Source organism: Cucurbita maxima, unplaced genomic scaffold (assembly GCF_002738345.1).
Source record: "Cucurbita maxima cultivar Rimu unplaced genomic scaffold, Cmax_1.0 Cma_Scf00001, whole genome shotgun sequence".
Lineage (NCBI taxonomy): Eukaryota > Viridiplantae > Streptophyta > Magnoliopsida > Cucurbitales > Cucurbitaceae > Cucurbita > Cucurbita maxima.
The window spans coordinates 5,135,303-5,152,338 of record NW_019272017.1 but is presented as its reverse complement, the minus strand read 5'-3'; the positions used below and the strand labels follow the sequence as shown (position 1 = coordinate 5,152,338).

The 17,036-nt window shown below is 35.1% G+C and overlaps 1 protein-coding gene across 3 annotated transcripts; it reads left to right on the top strand.

Annotated features, from left to right (window-relative positions):
• The first annotated feature begins 304 nt into the window (after positions 1-304).
• On the top strand, positions 305-16,531 carry LOC111472714 (ATP-dependent DNA helicase homolog RECG, chloroplastic). 3 transcript variants are annotated; one of them, XM_023118435.1, is made up of 18 exons: positions 305-540; positions 956-1,027; positions 2,055-2,134; positions 2,227-2,356; positions 3,143-3,691; positions 3,808-3,920; positions 5,932-6,163; positions 7,127-7,290; positions 9,020-9,101; positions 10,656-10,745; positions 11,044-11,277; positions 12,772-12,843; positions 12,978-13,130; positions 13,204-13,347; positions 14,218-14,373; positions 14,822-14,905; positions 15,421-15,993; positions 16,253-16,531. In XM_023118435.1, the coding sequence occupies exons 2-18, from the start codon at positions 989-991 to the stop codon at positions 16,343-16,345; spliced, it is 2,988 nt and encodes a 995-aa protein (XP_022974203.1). In that variant the 5' UTR covers positions 305-540; positions 956-988; the 3' UTR covers positions 16,346-16,531. The 3 variants fall into 3 exon arrangements, with proteins under 3 accessions (XP_022974203.1, XP_022974144.1, XP_022974240.1); XM_023118376.1 differs by having other exon boundaries at positions 906-1,027; XM_023118472.1 differs by lacking the exon at positions 956-1,027 and having other exon boundaries at positions 306-540.
• The last annotated feature ends 505 nt before the right edge of the window (positions 16,532-17,036 follow it).

Here is a 17,036-nt window from a genome sequence, read left to right as displayed (position 1 = left end):
TCCTTATTTTAGTTCTTACTTCTTAGTTTTAAGTGAGTTTATGAAATTGTATGCAAATTGAGTCTAATCATTGTTAATATTTTATTTAAAAAATACCATTAATTTTTTTTTGACTTGTTTTAAAAATATTTTTAGTCTTTTAAAATTCCAATAATATATATATATATATATATATATATATATATGAAAATTGTAAGTCTAATTTATAATTTAGCCAAAATGATATTTATTATTATTATTATTATTATTTAGGGGCAATAAAAATTAGTGACCTAATTGGTCTGGGGGCATCAATCCAATCTCAATTGCCCGAGCATTTTGCGAACCTTGTCACCCGCGCTGTGCCCGTGTGGTTCAGCTCTGTAAAATATCAATTTGATGTGTTGAATGCTCGATAAAGCAAACAAAGAAGCATTTGAGCGCGCTCATTCCCCACTCTATTAGTTGCTGTTAGACTGCAATCGTCACCTTCACTACGAATGTTTTGGCCGCTTCGAACGTCGGATGTTCATGAATTAGAGCTCACGATCCTTTGTTAAGGTTAGAATTTTCATCTCACAGGCAAGTTTCAGTACTCGTTCTGAAATGGCGGTTCAGTTACTTACGAATGAAGTGCAATGTTGAGTACAAACAAATGATAAAAGAGTTGTCATCCTTCTAATTTTGCGAACTATTTTGTTTGTTATGGCTATTTTGATTCTCAATTTACGGGTGGATAGTCCGCTTTTTTGTTTATTTTGGAAGAAAGAACTATATTATACTACTAGCTGAGGTTAGTAGTTGGGTGGATGTTAATTCAATGAAACACCAGTAATTATTTTACGCGTTTCCGGTTCCTACTGCATTAAGCTTTGGTCAGTTTTGAAGTTTCTTGGCTTGATGTTAATCTTTTTGTTCTTTTGCAGTTTTTTTTTTAGTAAGCTTTCCCTGTCGGTCTGATGTTTTCGGTATTCAGGCATGCATAGCGTTCCCTGTACTCTTGTTGGGCATGGCATTGATCATCTCAATCGTTCATTCGTGTGGCCTGGTATGACTGTCTGTATGTTTATACTGGAACTGTGCACTAATTATTTGAAAGGTCACGGAAAAAGCTACTATGTTGTAGTGAAAGTGGATAGGTGATTCTTTAAATATGGGTTTTATTGGGAAATTCAGGATTATTTTTTTTCCTGGACATTGTACATGAGATTGGCATGGTTAAATGGTCTAACTAACTGTATATGCAATGCACTGTATTAGAATCCTTTAGTTATATCCCCTTTTTTGAATCTTGACCAATTTGAGAGCTTATATTACTCCTTTGGCTTGTGAGATGCCTCATCACCATCTCTCTTCTGTTTACCTTCTTTCACGATGACATATTTCTTCAAGAATATTAACATCTCTTTGAATGGCTGAATTTAGTGCTCAAGGATCATCCTTTCAAGGGTGACCAGAAAGTTCTTTGCATGCAAATCAACGGGGTTCATATTTGGCTTCTTTGGAATGAGCGAAATGCTAGAATTTTCCTAGAAAAGGGAAAAAAATATAGAACCCATGCCAGATGCTATTCTATTTTTGGCTCTATTTTGGTTTTAAAGAGCCCCTTCTCTTGTATCTTAGGTTAAATTCTCTATGTCTAGCTGGAGAATCTTTTTGTAATTATCTTGGAGTTTCTCCCCTTTTGTATCATTTGATCTAATCAATGGCATTGTTTCCTATCCCCAAAAAAAAAAAAAAAAAAAAAAAAAAAAAAAAAAAAAAAAAAAAAAAATGGAGGAAGAAGAAAAAGAAAGAAAGCCAGAGTATAAGGGGTTTTTTCTTTCATTCTTCTCCTTCATGCTACCGCAGCTGGCTTCTTATGTTTGGTCACTAGAAGTTTATTTATTATTCTGTCCCTAGTTTTCTGGAATTCCCTATATGGACTTCATTTTAAAGTAATTATTTGTTTATCATAGGATTCTTGAATTGATGTGAAATTCTACTTTATTTCCCCTTCCCTATTTATCTTTTGTTAGAATTAATTTGGACATGGTGCCTAGGGGTGTATGAATGAATGGGGTTTCCTTTTTTAGTGCTTCAGTGGACATCAAATGAGAAGTGTAGCATTGCATGTTGAAAAAAGATATCGGAATGCTGTGGGTGAAAGCATGAGGTATTATTGATATCTCATTATCAACTGCTTGAAGTTATGGTGAAATACCAAATGCAGACTATTTGATTAGCGCATCACCTCTTCTGTCTCAGGTTCCATCATGTTCTTTCCATGCTACCAAAGTTGTGCTCAAGAACAAAGCACACGTTTGCAGGTGATTTGTTTGAAGTGGGTAAATATGGCACCACAAGCATCTCAAATCGAGGAAAGTTGCTAGATAAGGTAAGCAATTGATGTAATCTTTTGTATGTTACAAGATGAAATCGTTCTTTTGTTATATTTCCAGTTGGCAGTTTTAGCACTCATTGTTACTTCATCAAACTTGCTGGTTGGTATGAACATTATAACCCTCATCATCTAGGTTACTTGTAGTGATGAAATTCATCTATTGGATACAAACCTAATATCTCGCAACTCCAAACTATCTTCACACTCTTTTCTCGCAACCTCACCTACATTGACTATTCTCTCTAATGTAATGCCTCTCCTTTATGCTTTAAGAGTGGTGGTTATTAGGGGTGCAAGAAAAAACCCAAAAACCAAAAAGATTGTTTAAACAACTGAAACCGATCGTCAGTTTGGGTTGGAATTGGTTTGGTTGGTAGTCCGAGTTTTAGTGTAAGAACAAACAATTGTATTCAGTCGGGTTCGTGAGTGGAAAAAATAAAACCAAAAAGCCGGAACCGAACAATAGTTTGTATAATAAACATTGAAATCTTTGTCACTAAGCACTCTCTCTAATTGGCTTTGGAATGTGACTTGCAGCATCCAAGTTAGTTTGAGAGTGCATCAACCATTCTTTTGTTTCTTTCTTTTTATAGTTTTTTTTTTTTTAAATTGAGATATCCACATCCATTCAGCTTCCAGCTTCGTGGGGACCACTGTACTTCTACAGCACTAAATATTATGCAATTTTTGGTTTTTTTGGTTCTTTAACTTTGCTTCATGAATAATCATGAGTTGATATCTAACTGTTCTTTGATATATTTAAATTTGGTTTGTTTATAGATATCAGTTGTGATGGCTCATGATGATTATATTGAGAATGGACAATACAACAATCAATCTAATTCAATTCCATCAGATACAGATGATGATTGTAATGTTTCTGTAGCATGTAAAAAATTTCCATCCATCATTTTGGGAAGTTCTCCTCCAGTCGAATTATTTGATGGCTCTGCATGTTATTCAGACATTGCGAGTTTTTTATCAGCTAAAACGGGTGAGAACTTTCTTCTGAATTCAACTTGTGAAGAGTGGGTACAAGATAGTCTGGATGGAACTCTGTCTTCCCTGTACTCTGTCCTTCCAGATGTAGGTAATTCTTCAGTAAGTGAAGAATATACTTATAGTGCTGGTTCATCTCTTCTGCCTAAGAATATTGAGACTGGAACAATATCTAGTAATCCAGCTGTCGAAGAAGATTCTTCAAGAAAGGCGTTAAAATCACAAAATAATGCAGTATCTGGCAGATCATTTCTTGACCAGTCTGTTGGTTGCATACCTGGATTAAGTAAGAGGCATCAGCGCCAGCTTGATGAGAGCGGCTTCCACACGGTGGGTTTTTTTTGTTTCTATTTTTTGTTCTTATTTGAAGAACAGATAAAGCCTCAAATATCTATATATAACTATGTAAGTTGCCTTGGACTAATTTTGTTCCTTCTGTTTTCTAGTTAGGGAAATTACTACATCATTTTCCTCGAACCTATGCCGACTTACGGAACCCACAGGTTAATATTTATGATGGACAATACTTGATCTTTATAGGGAAAGTCTTGTCATCAAGGTGTCATTCTCTTTCTCCCTCCCTTTCTTTTTTATTTTCACCTTTTTTGTTCAAAAATGCATTTAATTTCTTGATTCGATGTAAACTGATATGCTTTTCTGATTTTTCTTTGGCATCATCCAGTTTTTAAGCTATTGATTCGTCAAATGAGTAGTTGTATCAATTCAAGGTTTATGGCCTCTGATTTTATAGGAGTGCCTTTGGAGGGAAATTTTCCTTGATAAATTAGCTTCATAATTGAATAATGTTCTGCTGTCAATAGAGGCGTTAATGTTCTCTAGTATTCCAACATATCACCTACCCCTCTTTGGAATACTTCAAAGTTGGCCAGCTACTTGAAGAAAATTAGAAATGTCTCTTGGAAAGACGTGGGCAGGTTCTAGTTAACTGGAAGGTCTTTTTGCTAATAGATGAAGGTGGTCTTTGTTTCGGTAATTTCAGAAACAGAAATTTTGCTCTTGCTGTAAAACAGCCAAACCAGGCACTTTGTAGAGGACAGCGATCAATTACTTCGCATTCTCTGTGGGATGGATGGCTTTCCTAGAGATGCTGTCAGTGTCAGATGTCCTTGGGAGTTTTGTTTCCACATGTTGTCTTAGGTCTAGCAGGTGTATGAGTTCCAGTTTGGGATAGCTGGATGGCTGACCACATTCTTTCTAAGGTGCTTGGTCGAGGAATAATCTTTGGGAGGAGAATTTTACATTATTTCTTGTCCAATACATGTAATATTCCCATTTCTAAATTCTGGTACGAGCAACATTTAGGGTTACTTTTTCTGAAGAAATTTTGTTGAACATGATTGCTGGAAAATGGGAAATGCATTAGTTTTTCTAATTTTCTTTAGGCTGTCTCCCTTGAACATTTACCAAATCCTAAAAAGTGGAAGGTTGATCATTTGAATGTGGGACTTTGTCGTCTCAAATGATGTTGATTTAACCACCATGAGTTGACTGAGTGGTGAACAAGGACCACGCAAATATTAAACGTCTCAAGGGGGATGAGTTTAAATGGTCACCAATCGTAGATATAGTATCTTACGAGTGTTCTTGGTAATCAAAGGAAGTAGGCTTGTGTAATTGTCTTAAGACAATAATTGAGTTGCACGCAAGTTGACTCAAACACTTACCGATAGTAAAAATAATTTTTAATTTGTTTTCAATCTATTTAAGGATAAATGCTTTTAAAATTTGATACACGCTGCTTTCGATTTGGTTAATCTTTTTGTTTCTTCATGTTCTTTAAGGTCTTAGTCTTTACTGCTGGCTTTTGATTGGCCTTTTTTGTTGGTTTTTATGTTTGTTGTTTTCACCCATTGGTAGGTTGTTTCCTTGAACAGTTTATATCTTTTCATCTAGTTTTCTGTTAAAAAACAAGGACGTCTCATTTTTATAACTATGATAACACGTCGAGCCCTCTCTTGAACTAGGGTCTATTCAAAGTATGAGTTATTTGGACAAATAGAAAGGGAGAGAGAGTATCCCTTGTCTAAGAGCCCTAGAGAGTCAAGGTTTTTAGTTCTCTTTCTCTTTAGAAATTCTTGGCCTGTTTTCTCTGTTTTCTTCTGCCCTTTGCCCTTTGGTACACAGGGTGGTTGTGCAAAGATCGTTCCTCGTCATTAAATTTCAAAATCTAAGTCTGATCCAAAATTCTTCATATGCAACTAACCTCGCCCTTCCAGGTTAAAAGTCCCGTGCTTATCCATTGATCAGGGTGGGGAAGGTGGCCAACAAGTTTCAATTAATTCCATATATTAAAAACGACTTGCAACTTATTTTTAATTTTGAATATCATATTTTTGTAATAGATGACAGGAAAAGTTAGTATCATTTCATTTCCAAGTAGGTGACATTTCATTTAAATCTGAATACCTTTGTTTAATTTTATTTATGTTTAGATTTGTGTTTTAATTTTACCTAGTACCACTAAAATCCAAAATTATTTAGAGTCCTGACTGCCCAAAGGATTCAAAGGAAGATTTAAGGTGGATCCATGAAATATATATTTCTTGCAGGGGAATCAGAGCTAGTTACTCCTTTTCATTTCTTGAGGTGGTTGTGGGCTGTGAAATTGCAGAAAGAGAATCAAATTCTGGTTGTCTGGCTGATAATAATACTGGTGGAAAGAAGATAGTTTATTTGCACTTGAAGAAATTCTTTCGTGGTACTCGGTTTACTTTCCAGCCTTTTCTAAGAAGTCTTGGAGCAAAGCACAAAGAGGGAGAGATTGTTTGTGTCAGTGGTAAGGTAAATCTCTAGAATCGCTAATATAGATTCTCTTGTTTGATTTTCATTATGGTTTAAGTATGTACCGTTGCATTGCATGATGATCTATCATAAAATAATTGGGAGCGTAGCCTTTTCAGATTTTAATGGCTCTTTCTAATCATTGAATATTTTTCCACCTCATTATATTTATTTTCCACTTAAACCCTTTTGCTTCCTTAATATTATAACTCTCAATTTCGAATTCTGTAAAGCAATCCTCTCTTGTTTGTGGACATGCTGCGAAAGGCATACTCTCAATTGACAATTTTTGAAGTAACCAACAATGTACATTTTTTCATTTTTCTGAATGAAAGCGTGGTTTCTTATAAAAAAAATTGACCAACTATAGTAAATAATCAATAAATTTTCCAGCAGAGTAAAACGCATATAGAAGGTGATTTTTACCACTTTCTTTGACAGTATTCTTTTTGTGGATGGTTTGGAGTTTGTTTCTTTAAACATAGAACAAGGCATGATTTTCAGCATGTCATTTTGTTTAGGAGCTAGCAACCCTGAACAATATTTAAAGAGCCTGTGTCGGACATGGATACATCTGGACATAACATTTTTGTATTTTTCTCCCTTGTTTCCCTGAATAATATTTTTGTGTCTTCTCATCAAAATATGAAAAGTTTGTTCCCAATGTGCTCGTCTACTTTTTAAGAATTTGACGTGTCGTCATGTTAGTATTGTGTTGTATCTGTATCTAATGTTCGTGTCCACGCTTCTTAGTTTATAATTTAGTACTATCCTTTGTGCTAGACAAGATACCAGTTACCACTATTGTAAAATTAGGAAGGTCCAAAAATATAGAAGTTGAAACTACTGCCTTTTCTGATGGATAATGGTAGTTACTGCACCATGTTGCACTCTATGAACTTTTTGATTTTTTACTTTACTTAGCTCTTCTTATGATGACTTGACATTTTGTTTTCCACTTAGGTAAGGACTATGCAATCTGAAGATCACTATGAGATGAGGGAATATAACATTGATGTTCTTCAAGACGAAAAGGATGTGCCATTTTACGCAAAAGAGAGGCCATATCCTATATACCCTTCAAAAAAGGGTTTACAACCAACGTTTCTTAGAGATATTATTGCCAGGTTTGTACTGCATTGTTTTCCATTTTTTTCCCTGTTATCTTTCCCAGTGTTGTTAATTATATTCTCTGTTTTCTTGAAAGTAGCCCTTCCTAGTCAATTTAGCTTCGTTTGAACCCATTATATCTCTATATCCTCTATTATTATGCTTTTTGAAAATTTCCATTAATGAAAAGAAACTAACGCTCACGAATACTAACCCCGAGAAAAATGAGAATAAAAAAGAAACATTGGCAATGGTAAAGAAATCTCTTCTAGTCTGGAATGAAGAGGGACCGTTGCTGTTGCTTTTCCCAAGCTATACAAGTGTGTAAATTGATCAAATACAACCATCTGAAACCCAACTACTCTAAACTGGGAGCTGGATTTTATGAGAAACCTACAAAGAGGATGAAATTTCATAATGGGCTGCTCTATTTCATATTTCTCACAGGTAGTGATAGAGGAGATTCTTAGATGGCTTTAGACCAGACGGTTAAATCCCTAAACTACATCATTGAGAAGGATCCCTATTTATAAGCATTTTGCGTGGCAGATAGCCCATGAAATTCAAGTTTTGGAGGGAGGAGGGGGGGGGGGGGGGGGGGGGGGGGGNGGGGGTTAGTTCAGCTGTTTGTCTCTAAACATGAATGTCATATCACTCTCTAACTTGTGTGTTTTATGCAAAAAGAACTCAAATTGCATAGCCATCTTTTTATAATCTGCCCTTTTCCTCACAATTTCTGGACTCTTATGAAGGAAGCATTTGGGTGAACTATAGTTACCCCAACCCATATACATGACTTCCTCGCTTCCACCTTGCTGGGCGATCCTTTCAAGCATGTAAGAAGACTCTTCGGCTCTCCATCAGCAGGGCTTGGCGCGAAGAAGCAACCAATTATTTAACAACCTAGCTTTATCATTTGACAATTTTATTGAGATCATTCTTTTTACTGTCTCAATGCTCAGTGGATAAGTGTTTTTAATTCACCTTAGGTTGTTGGAAGGTCCTTTCCTTCCATTTTGTACGTTTCATTTTATTAATGGAATTGTAGTTATTTATTTATATATTTATTATTATTATTTTTAGGAACTAATATCAGATGCCATAATTCTGTTAAGATCCTGCATGTCTACATGCCAAAAACATAAGCAAAACGACCACAAAACTTCAAATTTCTTCTTTTTCTTCTTGAAAAAGTGAACTTTAACAACATGGAAATCTGTAATGAGAAGGAGATAATAATGGAGGAAAATAAGGTACATGGTTGATGGAGTCTCTTCATTATGGTGAATGGCACATTCTTTGATTGAAGTTCTGTTTCCTTGTAGAGAAAAAGTTCTAATATCGTGTTAAGCTTTTGTTTGTCTTTGATTTGAAGCTGCTAAGAAATGCTGCTGTTGATATAAAAAACTGCCTGTCTTCCAACAAAATCCCCTTCTGCGTACTTTCTTAATAGGTTATTAGTTTAAAATTCGTTACCTTTCCTATTGTGGATTCACTAATTTGGATAAGGTTAAAGGTGACACTGACCGCAGTTGGACTGGGGTGTGTACTTTCCATATTTTTTTTATCTTTCAGGGATCAAAGATGCTAGAAACTTTTTAGAATATTTGAGTTGGATAGTTTGGTTGGTCTTCTTTCATAAGGAAGTCTATTTTTTAAGCCTATTTAATGGTTTTGAAGATTTTCTACTGATTAATTGATTTTAACTTCTTTTTGTACCCAAATTTATTTTTGTATTTCATGCAGAGGCATAGAAGCATTGCCTGTCAACATAGATCCCATTCCAGAAGATATCACTCAGAGCTTTGGGCTATTGCGTCTTCATGATGTAAGTGTTTTTTAATTTAGTTTGTGGAAAATGGGGGACGTTTGAGAGAAAATATTCAATATTTCATCTACAAAGTCATAGATGTATACGAAGCCATAAACTAGCATTACAATTCGATTAAAAAGAAGAAATTTGCTGCTTCTCGATTTCGGATTTGTGTCTTGATTGGAATGCTTTTATTTTTCTCATATAATCCGATCTTTGCATTGTTTTTATTGCTTTCTTTTTTTTCCCTTGGATCTATTGTATTTTTTTGAGAATGAAAAGTTTTGTTTTCTTTTAATAAAATGAAAGGTTGCTTATCCATAAAAAGAAAAAAAGATCTTTTGATGGGTTGTTGTTAATGGGTTTTAACCAAGTTATTACATTAATACACAATAATATATATAGTATTGCTAACCCAAGCATTTCTCAAGTGGTTAAAGGAATGATATCTTCAATCAATAGATTATAGGTTTAAAACCCCTCTCCCACACTGGTTGAGTTCGAATAATACACTTATCAATTAATATTTGTTTGCTTAACTTTTAAAAAAATTGAATATTTCTTTGCTTTACCTCAAAAAGTTCATTTCCAAATTAATTATTTGATAACTTTTTTTTTTTTTTTTTTTTTCCAGTTTGGCGTTGTGTCTTAGATTAAAAAATAAGGCCATTGCACTTATATCAATCTGCCTCAAACTAATAGAAAATATGGTAGAATTATAAGCCCAGCCTTGTTAAAATATGTGAAAAGTTAAAAAGGCCCATTAAAATATCTCAACGCCACACATTTGTCAATAATAGATATAAATCTCAGATGATTTACATCTATCAGTAAAAATTGTTGATGATTTATATCTATCAGTAAACATTGTTGATAGATATAAATCACAGATGGATTGTATCTTAGTAAATCAGTTATTTACTTAGTATTGATAGATGTAAATCATGATTGACTACTTAGTAGTAAATCAGTTACTTATGCAATAAAAAAAAAAAGGCTACTGGGGTTTGCTTTCATGCTATTTTTTCAAAAACAAGAGACAACTTTATTAATAGATGAAAAGATACAAAAAAAAAAAAAAAAAAAGGTCAAGGGGATAAAAGACATTCAACCTATTATTCATAAATATATTTGTAGCTTTGTGGATTGGTTATACAGAAGTTTTCTATTAACTATTTGGTTGGCTTTCGTTCTTTAATTTGCAAGGTATTGGCAACGTAGAATAGGAAAGAAGGTATTCTACACGTCTTACCTATTTGTATCAAAAGGATGGTGGATTTATACGACAAGTAATTAGGTCAAGTGAATGCAAAATACTTGGATTTTAAGGCTCTCAATATTTATAATGCTCATTATAATTTGTAATTCTAAAATATTTGATACAACTACCACTTAGTAGTTTCTGGGAACATTTGTGTGGCCTAATGAATATTTTCAAATGTATGATACTTTGCATTCCCACCATCACTTGCATTACTGTGCATGGTAAAAAGAACTATCATTCTTAATTCTATCTGTTTATTTATCTCTAATGGTCCCCCNCCCCCATTTTAACTTCCTTTAAAGCAGGCATACAATGGGATTCATCAGCCAAAGAGTATAAATGAAGCTGATTTGGCTCGCAAACGTTTTATATTTGACGAGTTCTTTTACCTTCAGGTATAGTTACCAACTTCACATCTACTTCAACAATCTTCATCTGTCCGTTTGTGGAAGAGTTGAATGAAAAAGATGATAGTGTTTTGGCTATTATTGAAGTTGTTAAAATAATTTAAATAGTAAAATTGCTTACCCTTGAAGGGGACCTACTACTGTTTCAATCAAGAGAGAAAAAGAAAAAAGGAAAACATATTGGCAATAGCTTAGATAATTTTAATGGTGATGTTTGTTCATAATTTGATTTAATTTCTTGTTCACTTGTGGACTTAATATTTGATTACGAATCCTGATTTAACAGTTGGCACGCTTGTTCCAAATGCTTGAAGGTCTCGGTACAACAATAGAGAAAGATAGTTTGCTGGACAAGTATCGTCAACCTCGTTTAAATGCTGCATATATGAAGGAATGGACTTGTCTCACCCAAAAGTTTCTTAAAGCCCTCCCATATTCCCTTACAGAGAGTCAGATGAAAGCTGTTGCAGAAATTATATGGGATTTGAAGCGACCAATTCCTATGAATAGGCTCTTGCAGGTTGCTGTCTCTTCCATCCTTTTTCTTGTTATACTGTCGTGTTAGAAATTTCTCATTTCTATTTATACTTAATAGTGGGTTTCTCTAGCTCTCATTCCTAACTTTGCAAAACTTCTGTTTGTGTTGTCATTAATTATATGTGCACAAACTTTTCAGTAGATAAAACTAGATCTCATAACCTAATCCTAGGGACTTCCTCAAGACTCTTAAAATAAAGTTCTTACCAAATCCTGAATATTACATTGCCTAATTTAGTAGTAATCATGAATAACCATATATCCCTACAAGCGAATTCATATTCCTATTGACATAGTCATTCAACATATAAGCTCTGCGGAGAGGATCATTGTTAGAAGGACGGTTATCACCCTTTTGCATGAATTGAAGGGAAAGCTTTCCTAGGATTATGTAAATACTCCCTTAAGACAATCTCTGCTATTCTCCCTTGTTTCTCTTAGTTTTGCAAATACTTGGTTAGGAATGGTTCTAATACCTCTTTCTGCCCTTTTCCCCATCTCTATAATTTGTCTACAATGAAGCTTCGTCCAGTGGCTTCAATTTTGTTGCCTTTTTTTGCATCTGGACGTCACATTCTGCATTGCTGTAAACCATGAGCTTCATGGCAACGTAGACCCACGTACAAACAGTGATGCACTTGCCGACGGGCTTGATCGACCTTCTCCGGCGAACCATTGATGACGTGGCTTGCTTTCTGCTGCAATGATGAGCACTCAGACGCACAACCCACCGACGATGGCTCCTTCAGCAGCAGTGTGGCTGTTCGACGAGTGCTCCAGAAATCCAGTTCTATAAACCCAATCCGAAGAACCTCGAATTTGAAGACCCATAGCCTGTGAACCTGCGAGTTTGACCTATTCAAATACAATCCAGCAAAGACCCAAGTTTTTGGTTCGGACGGTTGGAATGAAGTTTATGGTGACTTTGGCATTCAATGACCAAACTTACCCACCCCCATAGCTTGTTTGACTTGCTGGTTTTGGTTCTGGTGGAAGGCACGTTTCAGCATAGGGTCTCTGTTGCTGGAATTGTGATCTTCCTCTGCTGAATTGAAACCATTTTGTAAGAATTCGACTACTGATATGTTGGCTTTGAGATGAACAAAAATAATGAGAACATTTTAGAATGGAAAATAAGAAAATAACAGCAACAAAAACATATATCTGATCTAGAACTTAAAGCTTTGATACTGAATGATGGGAAAGCTCTAGCCAATCGGCTCTAGAAACCTTTATGGTTATGCAAATTCCTAGATCTCAAATGCTAAAATCTTCAAATCAAGATGATTTCATCCAAAGGAACAGGATAGAGTGAGTTTATCTTGGTGATCAAGATCAAAAGGAAAGAAAAACTTATTCCTAAAATCAAAATTCAAATCACTCCACAAGATGGATTGATCAAGATTATTTGAATGACTCTTGTATGTAAATTCAATCACAAGTACTGTACATTTGATATTCATTTTGGTCCTTCCAGGGTGACGTAGGATGTGGGAAGACAGTGGTTGCTTTTCTGGCATGCATGGAAGTTATAGGCATTGGATATCAGGTTAGCTTCTGGATATTTGAGACGTTTTAATAGATTATTTGTCAATCTTTATCATTATGGAAACTACTACATATAATGTTCTAAATCTTTAAGTGCTATGCAAAGCTGAGATTACTTCTTGTAATAATCTGTAGGCAGCTTTCATGGTTCCGACGGAGTTACTTGCTATTCAGCATTATGAGCATTTGCTTGGGTTGTTAGAGAACATGGAAGAGATCGAGAATAAGCCTTCTGTTGCTTTACTAACAGGTTCTACCCCATCAAAACAATCACGGATGATTCGACAGGTCTGCATTATTACCTAATTGTTTTGAACTTTTTTTTCATGCTACACCCCTGAAATTTCAATTTCAATTTCAGAGCCTCCAAACAGGAGAGACTTCTCTCGTTATTGGAACTCACAGTCTAATATCGGAAAAAGTGGAGTTCTCTGCTCTACGCCTTGCAGTTGTGGATGAGCAGCATCGTTTTGGTGTAGTTCAGAGAGGAAAGTTTAGCAGTAAGGTGGTGGCTTTCATCTGTATAACATTTTCTGGAAAAAATTCAAACATATCATAATATAACCTTTCTTGTCTAATTGCAATAGTAGGGGTCAATTTCATTTAACTTATCGGGAATTTTCATTTTATTTCTGTCAAGGAAGTGTTTGGTACTTTCTATATCTTCACCTTTAAAAGTGGAGATGAAATAGTTTCTTTTCCTGTAAACATGATAAGATGTTTAGTTCGACGTTCAAGGAGTCACTCTTTCGTTAGAAATCTTCTAAGGGAGACTTGGTGTCTGTATTTTGCAGTTCCCTGCATTTTTTGTTCTCTTCTGTTTATTTATATATATATATTTTCCCCGAGTTCTCCTGTTAAAGATATTTTCTTCTTGTTCTGCTAAGAGAGACTAATTGGTATGGTTCAGCTCCAAGGCAATATCTTTTGGGTGTGTCGAACACATTGTCCTTCAATTACGGGCCACTCTTACAAAGACAGCTAAAATTCTTTATTTATTTGGAGGAATGAGAGATCTTTATTTAATTTAGTGCCTCCAACCGGATGTCACTCATTTTATTTTAGTTACTCTCACTCTATGCTTATTGCCAATTGGAGAGGTTTTTCGTAATCTCCCTTTATTTATTGACATGCTTGATCTCCCCTCCCCTTCTTTCCTTTTAATCTTTGATTATCAACAAAAATAAATTTTTTTTATTGATTAAAAGGAAAAAAGTCCATAACTAGACTTTGACTATGTTCGGTAGTATTTTTTTTATTTTGCCTACGGTCTGCTGGAAATAATTTTGCCTCCTCTTTTCATTTATTTTTGTTGTTTTTTTATCTTAATCTTGCCATCCTAAATCTTATGGTTCATTATCACTCTTGACTGTAGTTATTTAACTCCTTAAGTTCGAAAATTGCCGCCGAGACCGCTGATGCAACCTCAAGTGGAGATTTCTCTATGGCCCCTCATGTTCTTGCCATGTCGGCCACTCCTATTCCAAGGAGTCTTGCTCTTGCGTTGTATGGGGACATGTCGCTAACTCATGTATGTTCACACTTTTCTCCTTATTTACTTACAACTGCTATTGAAGTATAAACTTAACACGAAAAACAATTTTCCACATAACCAAAGGCCAATGTACAACTTTTTAAGAACCTAGTATTACTTTAAGTGATTTGAAACTCCTACATAGTTAAATGTGTACTTCGGATAACTAGGTGGATAAATTGATCAACTTCCGCATTATTTTTCTTTCTCCCTTCATTCCTCTAGGAATCCGATTTTATCCTCTCATTTCCCATTGAACACCGGTTTGAGATGGATGGATTGAAGTGTCACCAGAAATAATGATTCATGGACTTTGTGATTTTTTGTTCTTTATGCTATCCCCCAGGTCCCACCTGTTTCATTGTATATTGGTTGTTCCTTTAATTATTAACGGAAGTGATCCATTCGTTGTTATCATCAGTAATTCCTTGATTCTTTGTTACAGATTACCGATTGTCCTCCTGGACGGTTACCAGTCAAAACATATTCTATTGTGGGAGATGATGAAGGCTTTGAGAAGGTTTATGAGGTATATTCTTGTCCTTACATTTGAGATGATTACATTTCTTAAAATACTTGGTCATATGTACTTTACCTATAAATCTTTCATAAATTGTTTATTTCGTTAGAAATGGATACAAAATTGCTAGATGAATCATACATGAGTTTAAATAGCTGGAAACATTATTTTTTGCCATATATCTATTTGGTGAATTGTACGCATCTAATGTATGTGGAAGTATTTTTAATTATAAATTAATAACATCAAAGTTTAATGTATTTTTATATATTTATTTTCTCGAAAGGGCAGGGCTTTCGTTTATTTATTCTGTGGGGGAGGTAATAAAAATGGCTTAAAGTCGAGATGCAGCATCTATTCTAGAGTAAATGGCAGTTTTAAGTTCTGGCAGTTCTTGATTGATATATTTTAGCACCTGTGCATGCACTATTGTGTATGCCAAGGATACTGTTTCAATATGGATGAGAGAATGATGACAGTTGGATAGCCTTCTTGTTTGACGAAAATGATTTTTGTGACAATAGATGATGCTGGATGAGCTACAAACAGGAGGGAAGGTGTATCTCGTGTATCCAGTGATTGAGCAATCCGAACAGCTGCCTCAGCTTCGTGCTGCTTCAGAAGGTCTTCAATCCATTTCTTACAGGTTTCAGGACTATAACTGTGGGTTGTTGCACGGGAGAATGAAGAGTGATGAAAAAGAGGAGGCTTTAAGGAGATTTCGGAACGGAGATACCCAGATACTACTTTCTACCCAAGTGATTGAGGTTGGAGTGGACATTCCTGATGCATCAATGATGGTTGTTATGAATGCTGAGAGATTTGGTATTGCTCAGCTCCATCAACTAAGGGGACGAGTTGGACGTGGAAAGAAGAAGTCTAGATGCATCTTGGTGGCATCGACTGCAAGCAGCTTAAGTCGCTTGAAGGTGTTGGAAAACATGTCAGATGGTTTTCATCTGGCAAAAGTTGATCTTCTTTTACGTGGACCTGGTGATTTGCTTGGTAAAAAACAGTCGGGGCATATTCCAGAATTTCCAATTGCAAGATTGGAGGTAGATGGTAATATTTTGGAAGAAGCACATCTTGCCGCTTTGGTAAGTTTTCGTTTAGCATAACCCATTTTTCTTTGCATGATTGATCACGCATTGAATACGAACTTTATTTCTAGCTCCAAATTATTTTTGAAGTTTGGTTTGGTTTTTAAAACATGTTTAGAAAGTTGGTAATAACAAGAAAACATAAGTAGAAATAGTGATTTAAGCTTAGTTTTCAAATAGAAAGTAAAAAACAAAATGGTTGTTTAATGTTTATTGATATCTTCTTGGCATTACATCGGTTTACTCTCACATGCAGAAAATCTTAAGCATCTCTCATGATTTGGAGAAATTTCCTGCCCTCAAGATGGAGCTTAGCATGAGGCAGCCACTTTGTCTTCTTGGTGATTAGGTTTCGTTGATAATTAAAATTCGGACTGTGTAGATAGTATGTTAGTTTGAATCTGGGCATCAGTAAATATATCTATGCACCATTTACTAGATTGAGCTGTATGATCAATCTTTTTAATGTGAAATAAAATGATAACTGATCGCTAATATGAGCATTACTTAACTAGCATAATGTATCTACCCTTGACTAGGAGGTCAAATCTCCTTGATTCAAGAATGTAGGATATGGTTTCTGTGATTTAATCAATTATATAGCAAAGATTAGAGAGTTTGATGTTGTCCTTGTCGGATGATTTTGGAAGTATGCTTACATTCATTGAGCTGGTGATTCTATTATTGTTAGGAATGTTATTCCCTGAGAGTATCATTAGTAGTCATGATGGTAGAATTTAGATGTGCTCTAGAATTGACAACTTGTTGGTGGACATAAGCAAGTGCAGCAGTATGGTCGATACTTGAAGTCCTTATGAGTAGGCTTGCAGCCAACTAAAAGAAACGTAATAGGTTTGAATATTTGAGTGAAGTGCCATTGGATATGGCAATGAATATACTGATTCAAGCACATTTAGTGCACCACTACAAGGAGTTTGGATGTGGATAGCAACACTACGTTACCATGATTAGGTCTTCCAATTCTTGTACTATCAAACCCTTGGTTTTGATAGCTCCCAATGAAGGCCAACCTCAACCAT